General features: G+C 36.0%; 1 protein-coding gene across 1 annotated transcript; it reads right to left on the bottom strand.

Annotated features, from left to right (window-relative positions):
* Positions 1–3,384: 3,384 nt before the first annotated feature.
* On the bottom strand, positions 3,385–21,769 carry Reps (RALBP1 associated Eps domain containing). Its single transcript, XM_083142233.1, has 4 exons — positions 21,421–21,769; positions 8,590–8,758; positions 7,393–7,475; positions 3,385–3,570 (listed from the first exon to the last, which is right to left on the bottom strand). The coding sequence occupies exons 1-4, from the start codon at positions 21,568–21,570 to the stop codon at positions 3,385–3,387; spliced, it is 588 nt and encodes a 195-aa protein (XP_082998359.1). The 5' UTR covers positions 21,571–21,769.
* Between the last annotated feature and the right edge of the window lie 239 nt (positions 21,770–22,008).

Here is a 22,008-nt window from a genome sequence, read left to right on the forward strand (position 1 = left end):
ATCATTGTATGATGTCTTGCCTCATTTTGATTGGCTAGCATGCTCAGAGCCATGAGGAAGAATCAAGGCTGCTCAGTCGGGAGGCATCCGTCAAGGGGGAAAGAGTGGAGTGACTCTTACTGTACACGTGAATGGTGAGTGTGGCTATGCGATGGGGGATGTAGGTAGATTGGGGTTCCTTTTAATTCTTTAGTTAGATATTTAGTTATTTGTTCAATATTAGGTTCATTTTCAATTGATATTTAGATTATTATTAGTTTCAGTATCCAGGAACCTAATCTATAATTCTCGGTCATATGGCTGCGGTCACTACTCACATATTGTCCCCCAATTATTAATCAACTAATAGTTTTTCTTGTATGTACGCATTGCTTGCATTATAGAATTATTTTCCTGTAGTTTACGGTTATTACAAGCATAAAAAAACAGTTTTTCTTTGTGACGTTTCAGGAGAACACACGCTCCTTTCATCAGACATTTATTTTCATTTTGACTAAAGATACAGTTATAACAATGGTTAGTATTTTTTTTAAAAAAAAGAATCTGTTATATAATGGATGTTGTCAATGTTACATTGTTGTAATATAGCAACTTAACTGTGAAAAAAGCAGTCTGTTTTATTTTTATTTCAGATTTTTTTTTTTTTTTTATAAAGTTAAGAATCCAAAATATCATCAGGTAATTCAAATTCATCATTGTTTTCACAAAGTCTCTTGATGTTTTCTGTTACATTAAATTTTAAAGATGGTGGCCTACTCCATTTGTGAAAAAGAAAACTCCATACTGGATCTATGTTACCATTTTCATTATTTAATTTATTCCAGTGTTCTTCTGCAATGAACGAAGCTTCCCACACATTCAACTCTGTGTTTCCCGTTAATCTTTTTAAAACCCTTCTCTTTTAATCAAATGCTTCTCTTCGATGATATGAGTTGAGAAACCTGTTCTTGGGTTTAGATTTATAATGTCCAAATCGTGTTCGTGTCATCTTATTGCCATTTTCCTTGCTGTTTGTCCCACATAATCCTTTGAACATGAACAACTTATATTATATATTCCTGTGGTTTCCACATCTGGTAGAGAGTTTCTCATTTTGAATTCATTAAATATACATTCCAAACTTCTTGGTGATTTAAAAACAATTTTGAAATTAAAACTTCTAAAATTTTTTGCAATTTTATGTGAGAATCCCTTGTGGAATGGAATGCACACAAATTTCTTTTCAACAGATTTTTCATCTTTGTCTGTATTTCTCTTTTCCTTTAGTTTTCTTGCAACTTGTTTTTTTGATTTGGTTTATTCTGTTACTGTGAAAGCCATTTTCTTTTGCTATATTAAAGAGCCTTTCTTTTTCATTTTTGATATCCTCATTACCATTTTCTTTTGCTATACATCCATGCCAAATCAGAACATTCGCGTATAACAATGGATAACATATTTTTAATTTTTTTCCTGAGAGCACAAAGACTATGTTCTAATAATGAGGATATCAAAAATGAAGAAGAAAGGTTCTTTAATATAGCAAAAGAAAATGGCTTTCACAATAACAGAATAAACCAAATCAAAAAAACAAGTTGCAAGAAAACTAAAGGAAAAGAGAAATACAGACAAAGATGAAAAATCTGTTGAAAAGAAATTTGTGTGCATTCCATTCCACAAGGGATTCTCACATAAAATTGCAAAAAATTTTAGAAGTTTTAATTTCAAAATTGTTTTTAAATCACCAAGAAGTTTGGAATGTATATTTAATGAATTCAAAATGAGAAACTCTCTACCAGATGTGGAAACCACAGGAATATATAATATAAGTTGTTCATGTTCAAAGGATTATGTGGGACAAACAGCAAGGAAAATGGCAATAAGATGACACGAACACGATTTGGACATTATAAATCTAAACCCAAGAACAGGTTTCTCAACTCATATCATCGAAGAGAAGCATTTGATTAAAAGAGAAGGGTTTTAAAAAGATTAACGGGAAACACAGAGTTGAATGTGTGGGAAGCTTCGTTCATTGCAGAAGAACACTGGAATAAATTAAATAATGAAAATGGTAACATAGATCCAGTATGGAGTTTTCTTTTTCACAAATGGAGTAAGCCACCATCTTTAAAATTTAATGTAACAGAAAACATCAAGAGACTTTGTGAAAACAATGATGAATTTGAATTACCTGATGATATTTTGGATTCTTAACTTTATAAAAAAAAAAAAAAAATCTGAAATAAAAATAAAACAGACTGCTTTTTTCACAGTTAAGTTGCTATATTACAACAATGTAACATTGACAACATCCATTATATAACAGATTATTTTTGTTTAAAAAATTACTAACCATTGTTATAACTGTATCTTTAGTCAAAATGAAAATAAATGTCTGATGAAAGGAGCGTGTGTTCTCCTGAAACGTCACAAAGAAAAACTGTTTTCTTATGCTTGTAATAACCGTAAACTACAGGAAAATAATTAATCAACTAAGTTGCAGGATATAAATTTATTTGAATTTGATATAAAAAAAGTGAAATATTAACTAATTGTCTATTAGAATTCTATATTCTGGCATTGTTAAAAATAAACATGAAAAGATCTAAGTTCTGGTTTGAATTCGTAAAAATAATTTCCTAGAAGAATGGACTGGGACAACAGCTTACTTTCACTGGCACTCTGTATACCGTAGATCCTGCTTTATGCAGTTGAGATTGAGCGTGACTACTATGAGATAGGCCCTTTCTTACAGCTTAGTTACAATGTGGACCACTGTGCTGTGGGTTGCATATTCAATCATAGAAAAAATGAAAGTGAGTACTCAATCTGCAAAGTTGCCAGGTCCAGATCAGAGATATAGTCACTATCGAAAAAGTGGTTCTATCCCGAGCCTTATTGAAATTGTGAGTGATAGGATGAAGGAGGGGGAATTCATCACCATTGCATCATCATGGAAAACATGGAACAGAGCATGCATATTACCCATGAGTGCAACCACATCCCCTGGCCTGAATTGGGGAACCAACCAAACACAATCTCACCTCCCATCCCCATTCCAACCCTTCCACTATTGCCCTCCCTCCTTACACAAAAACACCACACCCTACTCCAGTTTCTGCTGTAATTAGAAATTTTTCAGCATCTCTTGAGTGTTTCCTATACGCTTCTGCAATAGTGCAGTTTGGATAAATGAATGGGATTCTAAGGAATTTAGATATAAAGATTCAGAAATCACATATCAGACCTACTGTTCAACAGAGGTTATTTATCATTCTCATGATATTTTGTGTGCTGAGTGAGTTTTAGTCTGTTCCTGTAAATTTTGCATATGAACACATGCCACATCCAGCACCTGATGCTTAAAATCCAGATCCTTTAATAAGCAAAAATTATATAAAGCTACCCACCTAAACCTTTCCAATGTGTGGCAGCCCAGTTTTTCTCTTGGACACTGTTTGTCGGAGTTGGCGAGTCACTTGCAGTGCTGGACACCTCTGGAGATTCTCTCTTTGGAGATGTCGAATTCACGGCTTCCGGTGAGTCGATCAGCTCCTTGCCTCGAACGGGTTCTGTGGCATTTTCACGCTGCAGAAAACAGAAACCAACATTTCATGCAATTGATATGATAAAAATCTTTACTCGCTCTATGAATAACACAGAAGAATGGACAGATACAAGCAGACCCTCCGTGGTGGAGTAGTTAACAGAGTGCACTATGATGCCAGGGGACCCAGGTTCGAATCCTGGCCTGGGAATGGATTTTTTTGTTAGTGTTCCATCATATCATCACTCATCCTCATCTTCACGATTAAGCAAAAAAGAGGCAGAAAAGCAAAGTAAAATAAAAGAAATCAATGGACAGATACAGAATATTAGGTGGAAATAAGTTAGGGATGATCCAACATGAAATTTTTGCCGATGCTGATAACAATATAAATTTCAAATGTTGCATTAAGAACATCAGTGGTTCATTAAACTCATTAGTGAGAGAATGTAAAGGTTTATTTTCCCGTGTGAAAACAAAATGTATATTTAGATTTTTACTTTACAAAATAGCAGAATGTTTACTGATATATCAGAATTGTCTAATTACTGGCAATTCTAACAATAAAAGCATATGCCCATATCAGCCAATACCAATCGACTACTAATACATCCTTAAAGTACCCACATTAAATTTGAAGATACTGATATGTAACAGAATATAAATGGTAAATATGCGATAACAGTTCTGATATTGTCTTCCTTTTTTCTTACAAATAAAAAGGCAAAATTCAAGAAGGAAGTTTGTTATAAATTAATTCAAGACACAAGTTTCCTTATGTAATAAATTTGCCAAAAACATTTGTGATTTGAAATCAGATCAGAATATGCTATTGACATACATACATATTTTTGATCAATAAAAAATTTAAATTTCCATACAAAAATCGCACTGAATTTCAAATTCAAACTCATTATGTAAAATGACATCTCAGTATTATAATAGTGAATATCATCTCAAATTTGTACAAAACAAAAATTTTCATCCTAAATATTCACAATCACCACCTGCATACAATAATTGAACTATAAAGCCACCTATTTTTTTTCATCCCAATAACACTGGTCGACATGGGTTCTGATGTTTGGAAACTAATTGTGGTTTCTGAAACTACATTTGATGCTGATTTCAGAAGTGACCTTGTTTTTGTTGCATCACCCTCAGTTATTTAGAAATCTTCATTGTTGTATAAATCGTAATTCCTGCCCAGAAATTAGAAGTTAATAATATTCCCGATAGATGGCAGTGCACCTCTTATTACATTATATGATTAACAAAATTGCTGAAGATGCCTAGTAACAATGAATGATTTAATAAATTTGTTTCTAAGTTTTGTTATTCGATACCAACTAATGCAAATAGTACAGTTTTTAATTTATTTACCGTGTATAAGGTTACGTGATCCGAAAACCTTAGTTAAGTGTATTGTAGATATTATATATGTAAATAGCAGTAGGGAATGCAAAATATTTGATCAAGTTTTCGTCATTGTCGATAGTTCGTGCTGTGTTGTGTCGAGAGACAATGTCGTCGTCGTCCAGGAAGTGTTTGAACTTGCCCCATGTATTCTGTTACATTTGTGGAAGCTATGTAGTGAAGAGGCAAAGACAACGTATCACCACATTTGTGAGGTCTGCTTACCACGAATATTTTGGTGTTAAAGTAGGTGATCAGGACAAAAACTGGGCCCCGCATGAAGTTTGCAAAACATGTGTGGAAGCTTTGCGATTGCGGAAGTGTGGCAAGAGGAAAGCATTGCCATTTGGAATACCAATGGTATGGCGGGAACCAAAAAATCACATTGATGACTGCTATTTCTGTGCTATAGATGTTAGCGGTTTCAGTGCTAAGAACAAGAGCAATGTGAGCTATCCAAACAACATACAATCGGCCATCAGGCCCGTGCCTCATGGGCCAGATGTACCTGTACCACGTACGAGTAGTGATAATTGCAGCACTTCAAGTGACACTGAAGTTGAACGTGCACACTATGATGACAGTGACGATTTCTGTCCTGGTACAAGTACAGGCACTCCGCAACCTTTCACACAACATGAACTGAATGATCTCGTAAGAGACCTAAATTTACCAAAGGAGAGTGCCCAACTTCTTGGTTCCCGACTGAGTAAGAAAAACCTGGTGTCTCCAAGAACACATTTCTCATGGTACAGGCATCGAGAGACAGAGCTACTCCCATACTTTACTGAAGACGAAAACCTTGTTTATTGTAACAACATAAGGAAAGTCATAGAATTGTATGGTATTTCTTACAATGTAAGTGAATGGAGACTTTTCATTGATGCATCACAGACTAGTCTGGAGGGTGTTCTGTTAAATAACTGTAATGTGTTCCCATCGATTCCAGTTGCATATTCTGTGTCGCTTAAGGAAACTTACGAAACTTTGAGGTTCATGCTACTGAAAGTGAAATATGAAGAACATGGTTGGTCTGTCTGTGGAGTTTTCAAAGTGATAGCTTTGTTGTTGGGTCTCCAGGCTGGGAACACAAAATTCCCCTGCTTCTTGTGCGAATGGGACAGTCGGGACAGGGAGAATCATAAAAGGTAAAGTGTTCCCCTGTGCATAGCACCATGCCATGAAGGCATATAGGGGGTGTGGGGGTAACGCCCCACACTTTCTTGATCCGGTCGTGAGTGGGGGTGATGTGATCAGCATCACGCCCCTGACCGCCTTTACCCCCCAGGGTTTCCCCCAGGTACCCATGTTAATCGACGCTGGGTAGGCGCCGGGGCCGCTTCTAAAGTGAAAACGTGGCCAAGTAGAGAATCTCTCTCTCCAGGGAAGAAGAATGTGACACAACGGCAATTAATTCAGTCGTCTAAAATACTGCTTCCTCCGTTGCATATTAAGTTAGGGATAATGAAACAGTTTGTGAAAGCGTTAGACAAAGACGGTGAATGCTTTAAATACATTGCCAGGAAATTTCCATCCGTCACTGAGGGTATTTTTGTTGGCCCTCAGATACGGAAACTGATGTTGGATGCAGATTTTGAAGAAATAATGACTGCTACAGAAAGGGATGCCTGGGTAAGTTTCAAAATGGTGGTTGCCCATTTTCTGGGCAATGAAAAACACGTTAACTATGAACATTTTGTGAAAAATCTGCTAACGAATTTATGTAAACTTGGTTGTAAAATGAGCCTCAAATTGCATTTCCGTAACTCACATCTAGATTTCTTTCCGAGTAATCTCAGACACTTCAGTGAGGAGCACGGGGAAAGATTTCACAAGGACATAGCAGAGATGGAACGGAGATACCAGGGACGATGGAATGTTTCCATGATGGCAGATTTTTGTTGGATGTTAAAAAGAGATGTTCCTACTTCGGGTGTCGGGGAAGGCAGAAAGTCAAAAAGAATGAAGTTTGATCCTGAGTCTCAGTAATTCGAAATGCACTATGTTATATCTCTTTCTAGACATGTGTAAATGAAAATGTACATGAATATAGTATATAATATAGATTTTACAATCTCAATATATGTCCCACTGATTACTATATTTGCAAAAATTACTTATTCTATGTCTCTGTAATATGATTATATAAACCCCAAATGATCCCAATAATACCATAATAGACCCCTATATGCTATTCAGTTTTCACGATTTGTGAAAAATTGTGACATGATGGAGCAAAACGGTTTTCAAATTTGAATTCAGCATGAAAAATCCTTTCAGAGTCACCTATTCATTTCAAAACATCGTTCAACTTTTGAAAAAATGTCGACCAGTGTAATTAATCAGTGTAGAATCAGGAACCTATACCAAAGAATAATATTAATTCAGCCTTGCACAAGACAACTTCTATACTATAAGGAGTTATTCTGCAAGGAGCTCTACATTACCTGTGGAGTAGGTGTTCTGTCTGTGTCACTAAGTTGTATCAGATCTGGACTAGTAATATGTTGGTTCCCATGTTGCCATTTGCCTGTAAGAGATAGGAAGATTTCCTAAGTTTCCAATAATGAATAGAGTTTTAAAATATGACACACTATTGTTAGTGAATCCTGCCAAAACTAAAATCAACACTTGACCACAAGCAGATGCTCTCACCTTGGGTGCAAGTGGAGCTGGGTTTGATTCCTTAAGGGAGGTAAAAAAAAATTATGTTTGGCCCAGCATTGTGGGGACACTTAGGAGCTACTTGATAGCAACAGTTCAGGACGTTGGCTCTGAAAGGCAAAAAAGTGATGGGATACGATGCTCTGGTCACGTGGCATCCATTGAAAAGCCACCTGGCAAGATTTGTTTGCGCCACGGGCTTTAGCTGTTGTTTTTTTAGTTCAACACAAAATGGATCAAATGTCAAACTCCATCTGTGTTTGCATATTCTGGCAATACTTAACACTTTATGATTACTCCAGTTTAATAATATTATAAGTAGATTTTTGTGGCATTTAATATTTTTTATCCTGGCCTGTTTACCCATCTTCAGTTAATTGAAACACTAAATTAAATATTATGCTCGTTTCATGGACATCAGAAGGTGAAGCTGGGTTGAACCAGCCCATCAAACCCCTCCCCCTTCCCCCCCCCCCCTGGAATTTAGCATGGTTTATTTCATGTTACAAAAAAGCAGAAAGTTTGTTATTTTTATTGTTAATTCAAATTAAATAAATTTCATTAGTTAGGATTAGAACAGAATAACCAAAGTTAAAAAACTTCATTAGATCTTAAAAATAGTGAAAAGTAGAGGAACTTGAAATTTAACTTAATTGAAAGAATAACTAGTTTCACAGTTTTCAAAATTAGGTGAAAGGTCACACAACATGAACTTGTCAAAAACTTCCACCTAACTTTTGTGTGTAAAAGTTAGCAACTATGGATTCTATTAGTTTATAACAGTTATTATTGTATAATAAAAATCAAAGCCATGATAATTATCATTATTATTTCTACTATTCAAATTTTATCTGGCAATGAAATTGACTCGTTTGTCGAAAAAGGATCATCATACAACAATAAAAGATTTCTCTTTCTGAATGCGAACAATATGGACAGTTTGAAAAACATAATTGCTGATGCAGCTGGAATCCTCTTACCAATTTCAGCAGTCCATGAAAACCTGGGTAATGGAATTTCCATGGCTGCATGCACCAGTTCCTGGCACAAGGGTAAACCTGCTTGGAAGGCAGCCACAAGTTTGAGAGCTGCGTAAAATTGCCTGCGACCAAAATGGGTTCCATGTCCAACCCCACTTAGCTCCAGTATCTGGAAAACAATCAACAGGAATTAATTTAAAAAGAAATCTGAGGCATGGTAAGTAATATATATACAGATATTTTTAAAATTGTTTCACATGAAGTGTACCATCACTAACAAATGAGACCAGAAGTGGAAATACTCCATTCATGACAGTTTTGAGAAAAGCCACATTTAGATAACTTAGTGCGGTCAACTGGGGTATTTTGTGAACAGGGGAGGGGTATTTGTGAACACTGGTCAGTACAGACAGGCTATTACTGATATGACCATATTTATTATTGATTATTGTGATGTATGAATTTTTCTTGGAGCTGATGATTTTTTGACATATTATTCCACTTTATGAAGTTTTACAGTACATTTTCCCAAAGGCTCTATAAAAAAGTTGTTTTTCAGTTTTCACAGTTGTTAAACACTCAGCTAGGGTGCTGCATTTTGTTCAAAATTTTTGGTGTGGCTGGTAGCTTAGGCTTCTGCCTTTCACACTGCAGGCATGTTTTCCCAATATTTTGTGTGGTTTAAGAGTTATTCTCATTTAAAATTCTCTTCTTGGGGTAAATGTGAACAGTATTTTGGGTTATTTGTGAACGCTGAATGGAATTGTCACATGCACTATACTTCAATTATGCCATCCTTTTTATTTTTATAGCAGCTATTTTAAATATTAATACTGCAATTTGATCAATAAACTTCTAATACTTGTATTGTGATGAAATTTGAGTGCATGTGTTACCTTCATACGTATGCGTGTCCAAGAATGTGACAACGAAGGAGGTGAAGTGATCGTGAACGAATTGACTGTAGTTGATGATACTCTAACAAACTTTCCACCTACGGAAAAAAATATAAGCCATTCCATTTAATGGCATCATCGCTGTGTTACCAGACCCGGAAACAAAATGCTTTCAGAGAAAACTGTGTCTCGTATTTCCTGGAAAGGTAGATGTTATGCAGAAAATGTGATATACAGTAATATGCTTTTTTTTCAGTCGCATTAGGCTACTTGTAAGTTTTCTTCAAAGAAGGCACAAAGTTGAGTTAACTCCAGAGAAAAGGAAAAATAAAATTTTTCTTACAACTGTTTCTTTCCCATATTTATTTGTACACTTGTGTCCTGTTTATATGTTTGGAGAAATATCAAAAAGTAAACATTTGAAAGATATAGAAAGTGTCATCATTTCCCCCATCTAAAGTAATGGTAAAAAATCAGGGGTATTTGTGAACGGGGTAATTGTAAACACAGGTACATTGAACACGTACTGACAATGTTTGTGCACATCATTGATCCACGTGTCATCCATTCACAAATACCTCACAGATACACTCTACAGGTCTTATATAAAAGACAGACCATGTTCACATTTACCCCAGAAATTGAAAATCTCCCAAACCCTGAAGGGGTAATTGTGAACATCAATTTATTCTGTAGATATGCAATATTTCAATATAATCTTTTTATTGTACAGTAAACCCTCGTTAACACGAATCCCAAGGGACCGAAAAATCAAGAGTTCATTTTAAGAAAATTCGTGCTAACCGGAGACTCAAATTTTATTGTTGCAATACAGTTCTTTCTACATATTAACAATTTACAATATGTATTATGTATGTCATCATCGAAAACACTACTACAGTACTACAGTAATTAACTGAACACACAACTGAATTTGTTGGTTAAATACGTATAAGCTCATTGTTAAGGCGATGATCGCGATTGTCGAGCAATTGCACCCAAGTTTTGATCGATTTTACTCGTACTGGCTATGTCTTAAAGAATAGAAAAACACATTTGAATACATTGTTGATCTGAATCTGTTGGTTACTATACTGTATAAGATGATAGAGACTGTTGAGCAACAGAAAAAAATTATCAAAAACTTTGAAAGTTCATGTTAAATGAGATCTAATGATGCAATGGACTAAAAAACAGTTTGTAATTCCTGGTAACCGAAATTTGCATTAACCGATAAAACTTTCTATAAGATATAATACATCCCTGCCAGGACCAACATTTTGTTCATGTTAACCGAGTGTTCGTCTTAAGAGAGTTTGTGTTAACGAGGGTTTACTGTATCAACAAAAGAGCATATGCATTCTGGTTATCCAGTAAAAAAGATTTTAAACAATACACATTCTGAGTTCACGTTCACAATTACCCCAGTTGACCCTACTATGTTTAGAGTATGGAGCACAAACATAATGGTGCTTCTATAACCAAGAATTTGAAACTCAGGAGATAATATTTGAAATTCAGTTAAATTCATTTCACTTTTTAACTTGGAAAAAAGTACTAATTTCTGAGTATTAGGTTGCAAACGTGACTGTTCATAAGATTCTGCTGTCTGATACATTCCTTTTGCATGAAAACTTTGTATACATGTCACAAGTTAAAAGAAAGTATCAAAATATGGCCCAAGTTCCATTTGTTTTATTGTGATTTCATCATGCTATGAATGTAATTTTATGAAGTCCTTAAATGCATTCTACCAAGATTCTGATTTACTTCTACATTAATTCCCACTACTCTACGATACTTAGTCGCTTGTCAACGGAAAATGCATTGTCCATGGGAAGCGTACATGCTTGTTTAATGTAATTTTTTCAACATAAATATTTTTTTCTTGGAAATCCAAACAGTGTTCCTTACTCTAAGGAAGGATCAAATTTTGTGTGACAATGATTGCCAAAATTCTACGATAATTAGTCTTCCTACTAGGAGAATTTGAAAAAAATCATAAAACAGTTGGAACAGTTACTGAAAATATTAACAAACCTAACTTACCGAAAATATTTACAAAACCTAACTTATGTAAAGTGTATAAATAGGTATGCTGTACGCAAGTAGGAACATAATTACAATACTAAGCACACCAAACCTCACTTGCCTAACCACCTGATCAAATCCACACAGAGTTAGAACATATACACCTTATTTCAAATTTCATTATCGTTACAAGTATCAATCTTTTGTGCATTTCATGGGAAAATGATCACTGCATTTTATAACTATAGTGGGACTGACCATTTTATAACTATGACGCAACATATTTAAGTTTCTACTCCATGTCTTCATGCAGGTATATCACATACTTTCACTTACAAAAAAATTACCAAGATATTTGATTTCGAAGAGGGTACGGTTCTCAGTCTCTTCTCTTTCATAGAACAACATTATATAAAAATAACAAATAACTAGAGGCAGGGAAATATTATCATCATCATCATGCAGATTACCAGCTCAATGGTGAAATGTACGGCATGAGTTTACAATACCGGACCACTCTCCAATTTCTATAAAATTTCGCCTACTTACTAATTTCGGTGTCCTGATGACATATTTGTAGTTCATATTTGGCTTGTTAAAATTGTACATTTACGTGTAGAACTTGTAAAATAACCTTGCGATTTACCACGGTGATTGTCCATACACTGAAATTCGGAACAATCTTTCTTTCGCAATTCGTTAATGGTCTTCCTTTACGCACAACAATCTTGCTACCTTGTGTATTGACGTCAGACGAGGAATGCCTACGAGGTTAGGTTAGGTTCCATTAGCATAAATAAAAATAAAAATTAATATTTTGGCTAAGAGAACTATACCTTGTCTTCCGTTGATTTCTTCATGTTGGGAAAATGGTGTCTTCCGTGGAGCTACTGTTCAGAAAACATAGTTTATTTCGTTTTTTTCTACAAGGAATGCCTACAAGGTTAGGTTAGGTGGTAAAAATTTACTATCCTTCGGACACCTCTAATTTTTTCGTTTCGTCAATTTTTGACATTCGTACTTACGTATCTACTTCGTGGAACATTCCTGAAGGTGTATCAACGTTGTTTTGATGAAATTAATTGCAATTTTTCACATTACCAGTACGTCTTCCAATTTCTAGATCCTGATACTAACACGACACCAAATTTTAACTATGTTTCCTAACCTAACAGAACTAACCTATCCACGTGCCAATGGTTCGTGGGGCTAGCGCCAATGGTTTCCTTTCATCATGAACCCATGTTCAATTAGAAAATCCACTGGATCCTCCACACCCGGTACAAACTTCACCATGCATCCAGGACACGTCATCCTTCTAACTCTCGTTGCAAACGCACAGTTCGAAACACTGGATACCCAATGAACATGAACAAAACACAATCACGATGCGTGATGGTGTACGAAGGTGTACGCGGGCAAACGCTATTCTCCATCGGAGAATTAATTTTCAACGAACAACATGAATTTCAGCTATGAAACATTCCCACATCACACAAAACACCTTCCCGATGTTCGACAATCCTACAGGAACTTATTACAGTAAGTAGTTTCTTCTGTAAACATAAATAAATGTGTCCGAAGGATAGAAACAAGTACCAAAATTGGAAAGTGGTGGTCCGGAATTGTAAACTCGATCCAAATGTACTACAATTGGAGGCAACATAATACCAATTTGTCAGATTATAACATGTGAACCAGTGGAATGAATCTGGAACACTGGTAATCCATGCCACTTACACAACCACAACCAGATTCAAGTGTTGAGTTATTTCAGTTCCTATCTGCAAACGGAGTGAAAGTGCGCCAGTGTTTTGCAGCCCAGCAACGTTCCATGATGTCTTCTCTAAGAAGAACATGCAAAATTTTAAGGTGAGAATGGACATTGTGTCAGAATTTTCATACTTATTATATTCCATGTGTATCAGGAGAATTTGTTATTTGCTGTAGCTTTTACATGAATATTTACAGGAGTTTTGCATGTTAGGGGATTTGAGTAAAAACTACATGGTCAGTTCACTCACCTTTATGAAAACCTGGAAGATATTTCTATTTCAGCTGTGAACTGAAATAAATTTGAAATTGTAAACCTTTGTATTTGTTTAATTTATTGGTAAAAATGTCATAGCCGGGAAATGGATTTCTTCAAATTTACAGGAGAAAGTACTTACGGAATTGAGTTTCTGTGTAATTTCGGAAGTTCGTAGAAGTGTTTTCTCGCATTTTTCAATGTATTTGGCTGCTGAATCATGTATTTTTCTATAATAATGTCCGTCCGATGCAAAAAAGCTGTTGCTTGCATTTCCATCCATGTACTTGACCCAGATGTTGCGAGCATCTGATGACGTAATCCCCGGTAAGTGTTTCCAAACACACAATTTTTTCACTATATTGGCCAACATAACCTTACCGTGATGGTGCGTGGAGCTATTGTGAATGGTTTTTGGGGCTATTCGTGGATGGTTATACGATCCAGAATGGTTTTTGGGGCTATTCGTGGATGGTCATACTATCCCGAATGGTTTTTCGGGGCTATGCGTGAATGGTTTTTGGGGCTATGCGGGAATGATTTTCGGGGCTATGTGGTAATTTTTCTGTAAGAAGGTTGAAACACTGCTTTGCCATTTGAAACACAACGCTAGTCAAGATATGCCCGCCATTTTGCGTGTTCAGGAAGCAAGAAAATAACGAACAATAATTAATCGATATGTTGACAATAGATACTAATTTCGTTAAAAAAAACACCTAAATCCCTTGTTAAACAATCTTTCGCAATGCAGAATAGGTAAGTATGAATGTCAACACTTGCAGAATAAACGAGTTACAGACATTTCCCGGCTTTGATAGTTTTACCAATTTATTTACATTGAAGTAACAAATGTATCGATCTCCTAATGATGCTTTTGAAGATTGACTTTGGTAAATCAGTTTTGCTTGCATGCAGTATACGGACATTAACTAAGGTAAACGTCCCTAATTTCGACAATGTGCCTAAATTCGACAGGGTATTTGAAAAATCGTAAAAGATAAGGAAACTATGCAATGCAGAAAATCGTGCATGTATCATGCGACAGTGTACAGGTTTACCCCACGTCGTGAAAAGGGCAGTTGCACCAGATGAGAGACGACAGCAGCAGCGCGCGAGAAATTATGACGGCACTATTTGTTAACTGCGAAAAATCGACTGATTTTTAGTGGATTTCATAAGAAGGTAAATTTTCTACGTAAGGTTTTTACCAGTTTTGTGTTGTTTCAAAACAAATTTCAATACTTTATTATTGTTTTAGAGCTGTTTTCTGAGCTTCCTAGTCTGTTGCGGCAGACAAAGGTTGTTCATGTAACAAAATAAGGGGGGTGTCGAACATATGAGCACAAAAATGGATGGTGCACCAATTTCGACAAGCGTCGAAATTTATTCGAAAATACACAATGTTGGGTTTTGATGTGCATTGAAAGGCATGTTGTTTACCATTCATGAAAATACCAGTTTCATTGCCCTACGGCAATTGCAACATTAATCCGACAGGGGGCTGTCGAAGTTTGGTGCCGTGCATGTCGAATTTTGGGACATTCCCAGAAACGTCATTTCTGGGCTTTTTGCATACTTTTTCTCTCTTGTGTCATTGCTATTTCCATGAAATCACTCGTTCTTCCTGCGTCACTAAATGTGAGGGACCTGAACTATACAAAATTGCAATAATAATACCAAAAAATGTCATGTTATAATTAAGTGTTTATATTGGCTTAATGTGATAAACTGAACTAAAACTCCATGCAAATTAAATAGCCGAATGATGAAAATTTTGTCTTGTGTACGATTTTTTAATGTTCTTAACAATTGTGAAAATGTTGCAAAATTTGCCTGATTAATGATAAATATTACACAGAACTTAAATTTGGCCTCTTACACTACACGATTTTCCTTGTTCTACGATTTTGTGAAAAATGTAGGAGTGTGTGGGACAGAATTTTTTGGGTCGGGGTGGGAAACGTTCAAAATTTCCCAAAGCTCTGGAAATCTCAAATTCTACATGTCATTTTCACTTTACGTGATTGTTTTTGCATTTCTGGTACAAAAACGAACAATTTTCGTTAAGTTCTAGCCATTTACAATGCAGAAACATTGAGGAACAAAGGTTGTACACCGGAGCCGCTTGATAATTAATTTACATTAAACTCAGCCTAATTTGTTCCTTACTTTAGCTTCATTTGGCCAAGTCCAAAAACTTCCAAGAAAGCAAAGAGAAAGACTGCCTGCTGTGATTACATCTCCTTAAATGATCAAATACTATACAAAGGAGGAGGATTGTTTTCATGTTTTAAGTCCACTTTATGCACAGTAAGGCTAATCGGGACTGGACCTGCAGCTTAAAGTGGGATCCAAACCACTATGTGCCTGCATCGGGGATCGAACCCGGGACCCCTTGATTACAAGGCGGGAGAAAGAGCATCAAGCAGATGAGACAAAAGAACTAGAGAGCTGAAGAAACTTGCTGCACAGAACTAGAAGACAAAGAGTTTAGGCAAAAAGGGAAAGAAATGGCTTGATGTGAGTGACTCAGAATCTTCAGATGAAAGTGCACTGTCATTGAAAAAAAAAGTGATTCTCACTGGCAAGAGGAGGAGTCTGATGAAATGACATTAGAGATTGTCAATGAAAGTGATGTAAAAGGGGATTTCATTTTTGTGGATTTTTTAGGGGGGAAAAGAAATGCATCAAAATTTACTTACCTCTGTGTTGTTCAGGAGATCCTGGAAGATGTAATAAAAGTGATTGGACTTAAGAGTGTTGATGTGACTAAGAAGGAATTTGTCACCAATGAAAGGAATGTTTCATTCATATCAGACCCTCAAATTATTGGTCCTGTTGAGTTGCCAGATTTGGTAATGAAGGGGGAAAGGGTCAGATATGTTTTCAAGAAAAAAAAGTAAATGTCTAAGACTTAGGTCTTTGATTTTGAGGACTCTCACCTAACTTCAGACAGAAAGTTGTTTTGCATTTGTTTAAAATTTATGTTAATTAATTATTAGTGTTATATATAATGTTATCAATATCACAGATACCAACAGCAATTGTTCCTTAGCATCTAGGCTTGGCTAAGTAGCTAAATGTTATAGTTAGTCCTCAAAATTTTTTCCTTGATTTTGATACACCATTGGGAATCACCCTGTAAAACTATGTTTCAAAGTTGTAATATAAACACAATCAACATTTTCAGTGTTTTATTTGCTTTGATGTACCTAGCCTTTGGCATGGTAAGTAATTCATGTTAATATTTTAAATTTTGTTGTGCATAAAAGAGGGGGTTAACAACAAATCTTTTTTTGTTCAGTTCATGCCCTGATAAATCTGTAAATTTAGTTGAATATAATGAAATGCCAATAGGAGGACATGTGCAGTTATTGGTATTATTAACATCTGCATATTTAGTGTCTGATGTTGAGATATAAGGGGGTGTCGAATTTCGGTACACAAACTGTCGAAATTAAGGACAGGGTGTCGAACTTAGGGACATATTGTAGGATTCACTTTTTGATTTTTTCATAATTATGTAACATAACTGTTGGAATGCAAAATACTTTTTGGGTTAAAGTACAGGGAGGTTATTGCAGCATGCCACCGCAACAGCGTCGGCCGCTTACCGGCCTTGTCATGCATCAGGTGCCGGCAAATTGCGTAACAGATAGCCCGTTACACAAACCGCTTGTTTTGTAATGTTTCCACTTTTCACAATTATAGTTACAATTACAACTTAAATAAGCACGTACCTTGTCGTAAGGATGCTGGAAAAGGTGTCCTCTAAAATACAAATATTTCTGGCACTTTATTTTTGACATGTAATCTTTCTTAGACACCGCGAGAGCGCCGGCCGCTTACCGGCCTTGTCATGCATCAGGTGCCGCCAAATTGCGTAACAGATAGTCCGTAACAGAAACCGCTTGTTTTGTAATGTTTCCACTTTTCACAATTACAGTTACAATTACAACCTTATTTCAGACATCTAATCTTTCTTAGACATCTCTACTTTATAATCGGTTGACAGAAAGGGAAGACAGCATCGCGGCGCATAAAGCAAACCGAAAGTGTAAAATTATATTTAAAACTAATAATAATGATGATCACTAACCTTCTGTGTTATAAATGATGTTGAAAATGACCTCCTTCAACACCAATACATTTCCGGCATCTGCGTATGAAATTCCTCTGAACATCCATAAGCTCCTCAGGTGTGATTCTGGCAATTTCTCTTCTTATATTTTCTTTTAAATCCTCTATTGTACGCGGGTTATTCTGATACACTTTGTTTTTTAATGTTCCCCATAAATAATAATCACAAGGAGTAAGATCGGGGCTACGAGAGGGCCACAACTCAGTACTGATAATTCTGTCCTCAAAAATCTCGGCAATAAAATTAAGTGATTCATAAGCAGTGTGAGCAGTAGCAGAGTCCTGCTGAAAAAATGACTGCTGGCATTCAATGTCCGTTAATTGTTCAAAAAAAGGTTGTAGTATGTCTCTTCGATACCTTTCACCATTGATAGTACCTTCATAAAAAATAGGCCCTATTATTCTGTGCGCATTCAAACCACACCACACACCAATTTTTGCAGGATGGAGCGGAACTTCATGCACAAGGTCAGGTTTTTCTGCGCTCCAATAGCGATTGTTTTGTGAAATAACTCGGCCATTCAATTCGAACCAAGCAACGTCTGAAAATATGATTAATTCTGGATTTACTCTGCCAGCAACAATATTATCCAGCATCCAGTTACAGAATCGAACTCTAGTCGCGTGATCGCGCGGTTGCAATTCATGAACCACTGTAATTTTGTAGGGTTTTAATCTAAGTAATTTAGTGGCATTTCGTGCTGAGGATTTTGAAATGCCTGTTTCCTGAGCAAGCCGACGGAGGGATTTTTTTGGAGTATGTTCAAGTCGTTCACCAATTTCGTCTAGCTTTTCTTCCGTAAGAACACGTCGTCTGGAAACACGTTTCTTAGGTTCAAGAGATCCTGTCTCTCGTAATCTTTTAACGAGGTTGTAAACAGTATGTCTGTCCGGAACAGGATTGCCAGGAAATTTTCTTGCGAATCGCCTGACTACTTTTCTGCAAGAGTTCGTTTTCACGTAAGTATCGTACATAAAAACTCTTTGTTCAAGACTATATTTGTTTGGCGGCATAACTAATAACTCAATAACACAGTATAAACAACACGAGTACTGATAAACGCAAACCGAAGTGAACACGTCTAAACAACTGGTAGCCGACAGCTGCCGCATTCGCGTAGTATCGAGAGGCTTCTCGCGGCTTACCACTACTCCGATAAGCCGCTGACGCTCTTGCGACATCTGAGGAATTTCGCTTCTAGCGTCGGCTCTATAGACACTGGATGGACCAAATTTTGAGGAAAGCACAACAAAAGACTACTCTATGAGGATATGTAATGCTCCTGCCGCAACTTTGAAAAAAAAAAAAAATATGGAAATTACGACGTTCAGAAATTTTGCGTAATTACGGGGAAAATAGAACTTTGGGATTTGGCCCCCGTTTCCCCCTGGACTCACAATTGTCGGAATTTACATAAAATGTTGCTTTTTGTTCATTCTTACATTTAGAATTTAAATTTCTTAAAAAGATGCAGTTGTTGAGCAGTTATAGCCTTTTATATTCAGTTTATCAAATAGTAGCAAAAGGGAAAAAGTGCTTATTTCAAATGGCGCTCTCAGAAAGAAAAACGCACACAGTGTATGATCGCTACTTTACTTCAAAAATATTCACACGTTAAAATTAAGTGACACTGTTAAATAATTCGTTTATCTGCGCTTTCGTTTTGCATAATAATGTATACGTAACCTCCCCCCTCGAAAATCTTGGGCACGCCACTGACTCTAGTGTTCAAAAGGATTAATCTTGTGTTATCTGCAAAATAAGAGTCACGGTTTTGTTTATTCGAAGGCAAGACAAGAATGAAAAATTGAATCCTTTATGTTGGATGAGTCATTGCTGTCAGAAGCGATATGGGCAGAAATAAAGTGCCAGAAATATTTGTATTTTAGAGGACACCTTTTCCAGCATCCTTGCGGCAAGGTACGTGCTTATTTAAGTTGTAATTGTAACTATAATTGTGAAAAGTGGAAACATTACAAAACAAGCGGTTTGTGTAACGGGCTATCTGTTACGCAATTTGCCGGCACCTGCTGCATGACAAGGCCGGTAAGCGGCCGACGCTGTTGCGGTGGCATGCTGCAATAACCTCCCTGTAGAATCTTTAAACTTTCAGGCAAAAAAAAAATTACTCGCATTTATGAAATACGAAAGCCACTACAAGCAATTAACTGCAAAAATTTTCCTTAACCTGTCGAACTTAGGGACGTTTACCTTAAATATAAAAATATGAAGTAACACAAAAAATAGGTATTATTACAAGTAAAAAATAAATTGACACCTACATTTCTCTGCTTGCAAATTGGCAATAGAGATTCATGTGTAGGAAATTTTCACGGTACTACTTTACTATACCTGAGATACCTGGGAATGATTTCTTTCGCACTTTTTTACATTGCTAACGTACTATTCTGCACTCCGGAACACTTATTTAGGTGAAATAATGGAATCTGTAACGAAAATAATGTATATTTCTTACATTTACGAGTACTTACTGTTCTTGTTTATTTCCACACACAACATGGCGATAGCTTACCGCTGATCGTTCGTTGTGTCAGTGTTTTCTCGATTTGGAGTGTGCATGCAGTGTTGCAAGCTCCTTTATCGAAAAATACCTACTTTCGGGCCGGATTTCAAAGTATGCTCAAATAAAAAAAAAAATACAAAATTTAAAAAAAAACACCTCAGGAACAAACCATTGACGTTATGTTAGGTTAGGAATTTTAAATTGACTTTTTTACTTACTTACAGGGACGAGGTATGCCTACTAGGTTAGGTTAGGCCTGTTAGGTTAGGTTCCGTTAGCACTCCTTTTGTTCAATTTAGCATATGCGGACAACATCGGCTTGTAGCAGCAGCAATATCGCGTATAGCACTTCGGAAATATTTTTTTTAAAATTAAAAACACTTTAGGAATTTTAAATTGACTTTTTTACTTACTTACGGGGACGAGGTATGCCTACTAGGTTAGGTTAGGCCTGTTAGGTTAGGTTCCATTAGCACTCCTTTCATTCAATTTAGCATATACGGACAACATCGGCTTGTAGCAGCAGCAATATCACGTATTGTGCTCTCGTGCAGAAAGCAAATGGCGGCAGCAGCAATAGCGCGTCGGAAATAGATTTTCGTAGAAAACCACATGCATTCGCATTAAAATGGATCAAAACTACATTCCCGAACATCTACAACGCTACAGAAAATTATTTGCGTAAGTACTTTCTCCTGTAAATTTGAAGGAATCTGTCTCACGTATAGTAAAGTGTTACCATTTTCACTAAGCGCAATTTTCAAGAATCAGTAATCCATTGGTTTGTAATTTCATCTTTTTGATTGTACAATAATAAATAACTTTCAAATATGTAAGTTGTTTCGAAGTAAAATATGAGAAAATTTCGACAGCAAAGTCTGGTCTCACATAGTAGAAAAATTTCAATTATTCACAATATGGTATTTGAAAATTTCAGGTAGGGAGAGAGGGGGGCGGAATTTCAGTAACCACTCGAAGCATTGCGAAACAAGATTAATTATACATATATTTTCAGTTCCCCCTTTCAAATACTACCCTGATTATCCGTAAATTTTTGACAAATAAATAGTATATAGTATGAATTATGAATTATTTATTGGAAAACCTTAAAACACTGAAAATTCAAAATAGACCCAGGCATGTAATTATGAACTACTTTTTTTTTTTTAACATTCGTTACACCGGTGCATCATAACATTTCAAATCATACCTGTTTCAAAATGTCAAGTGGTATATTCGCCGAACGCAACAGCTCTGAGGCCCTGTAAAACGGAATTTTCCCAGCATTTTCAGAATCACAGCACAGAAACAAATCACCGAAATATCGCTGTTCTGCTTCAGACAACTGAAGTCCTTCCATTTCTTCAAGGATGAAGTTTAATTTACTAAAAGCAGTTCATTCTGTTATTTCCGCCACTACCTTCCGTCTTTTTAAACTAAACTATACATGTTTTACATAACAATTGATACGTTCACATGATGCTGATAAATAACTTCAATATTTCTTCGTAAACCTCCCACCAACATTGGTCAGTTAATGACGGCTGCCATATTAAGTAATGACGTTATTGCTGCGGTGTTGCCAAGGAAAGATTCTTAAAAAGATTACTTGCCAACAAATTGAAATTTACTCTGGGGGGAGCAAAAGTAGTAGTTTGGAGTAGGAAATTTTATTTTATTTGCGTAAATGACAGAGCATTCTTAATACTAATTTCTACTAAGATGTAGGCGTGACGTTTCTTTATTTTTTGCAGCCAGGAATTTTGTAATGGGGGTAATGGCTCATTTTCGAAACCAG

Source organism: Lepisma saccharinum, chromosome 20, assembly GCF_977018435.1.
Source record: "Lepisma saccharinum chromosome 20, izLepSacc3.1, whole genome shotgun sequence".
In the NCBI taxonomy this organism is placed as follows: domain Eukaryota; kingdom Metazoa; phylum Arthropoda; class Insecta; order Zygentoma; family Lepismatidae; genus Lepisma; species Lepisma saccharinum.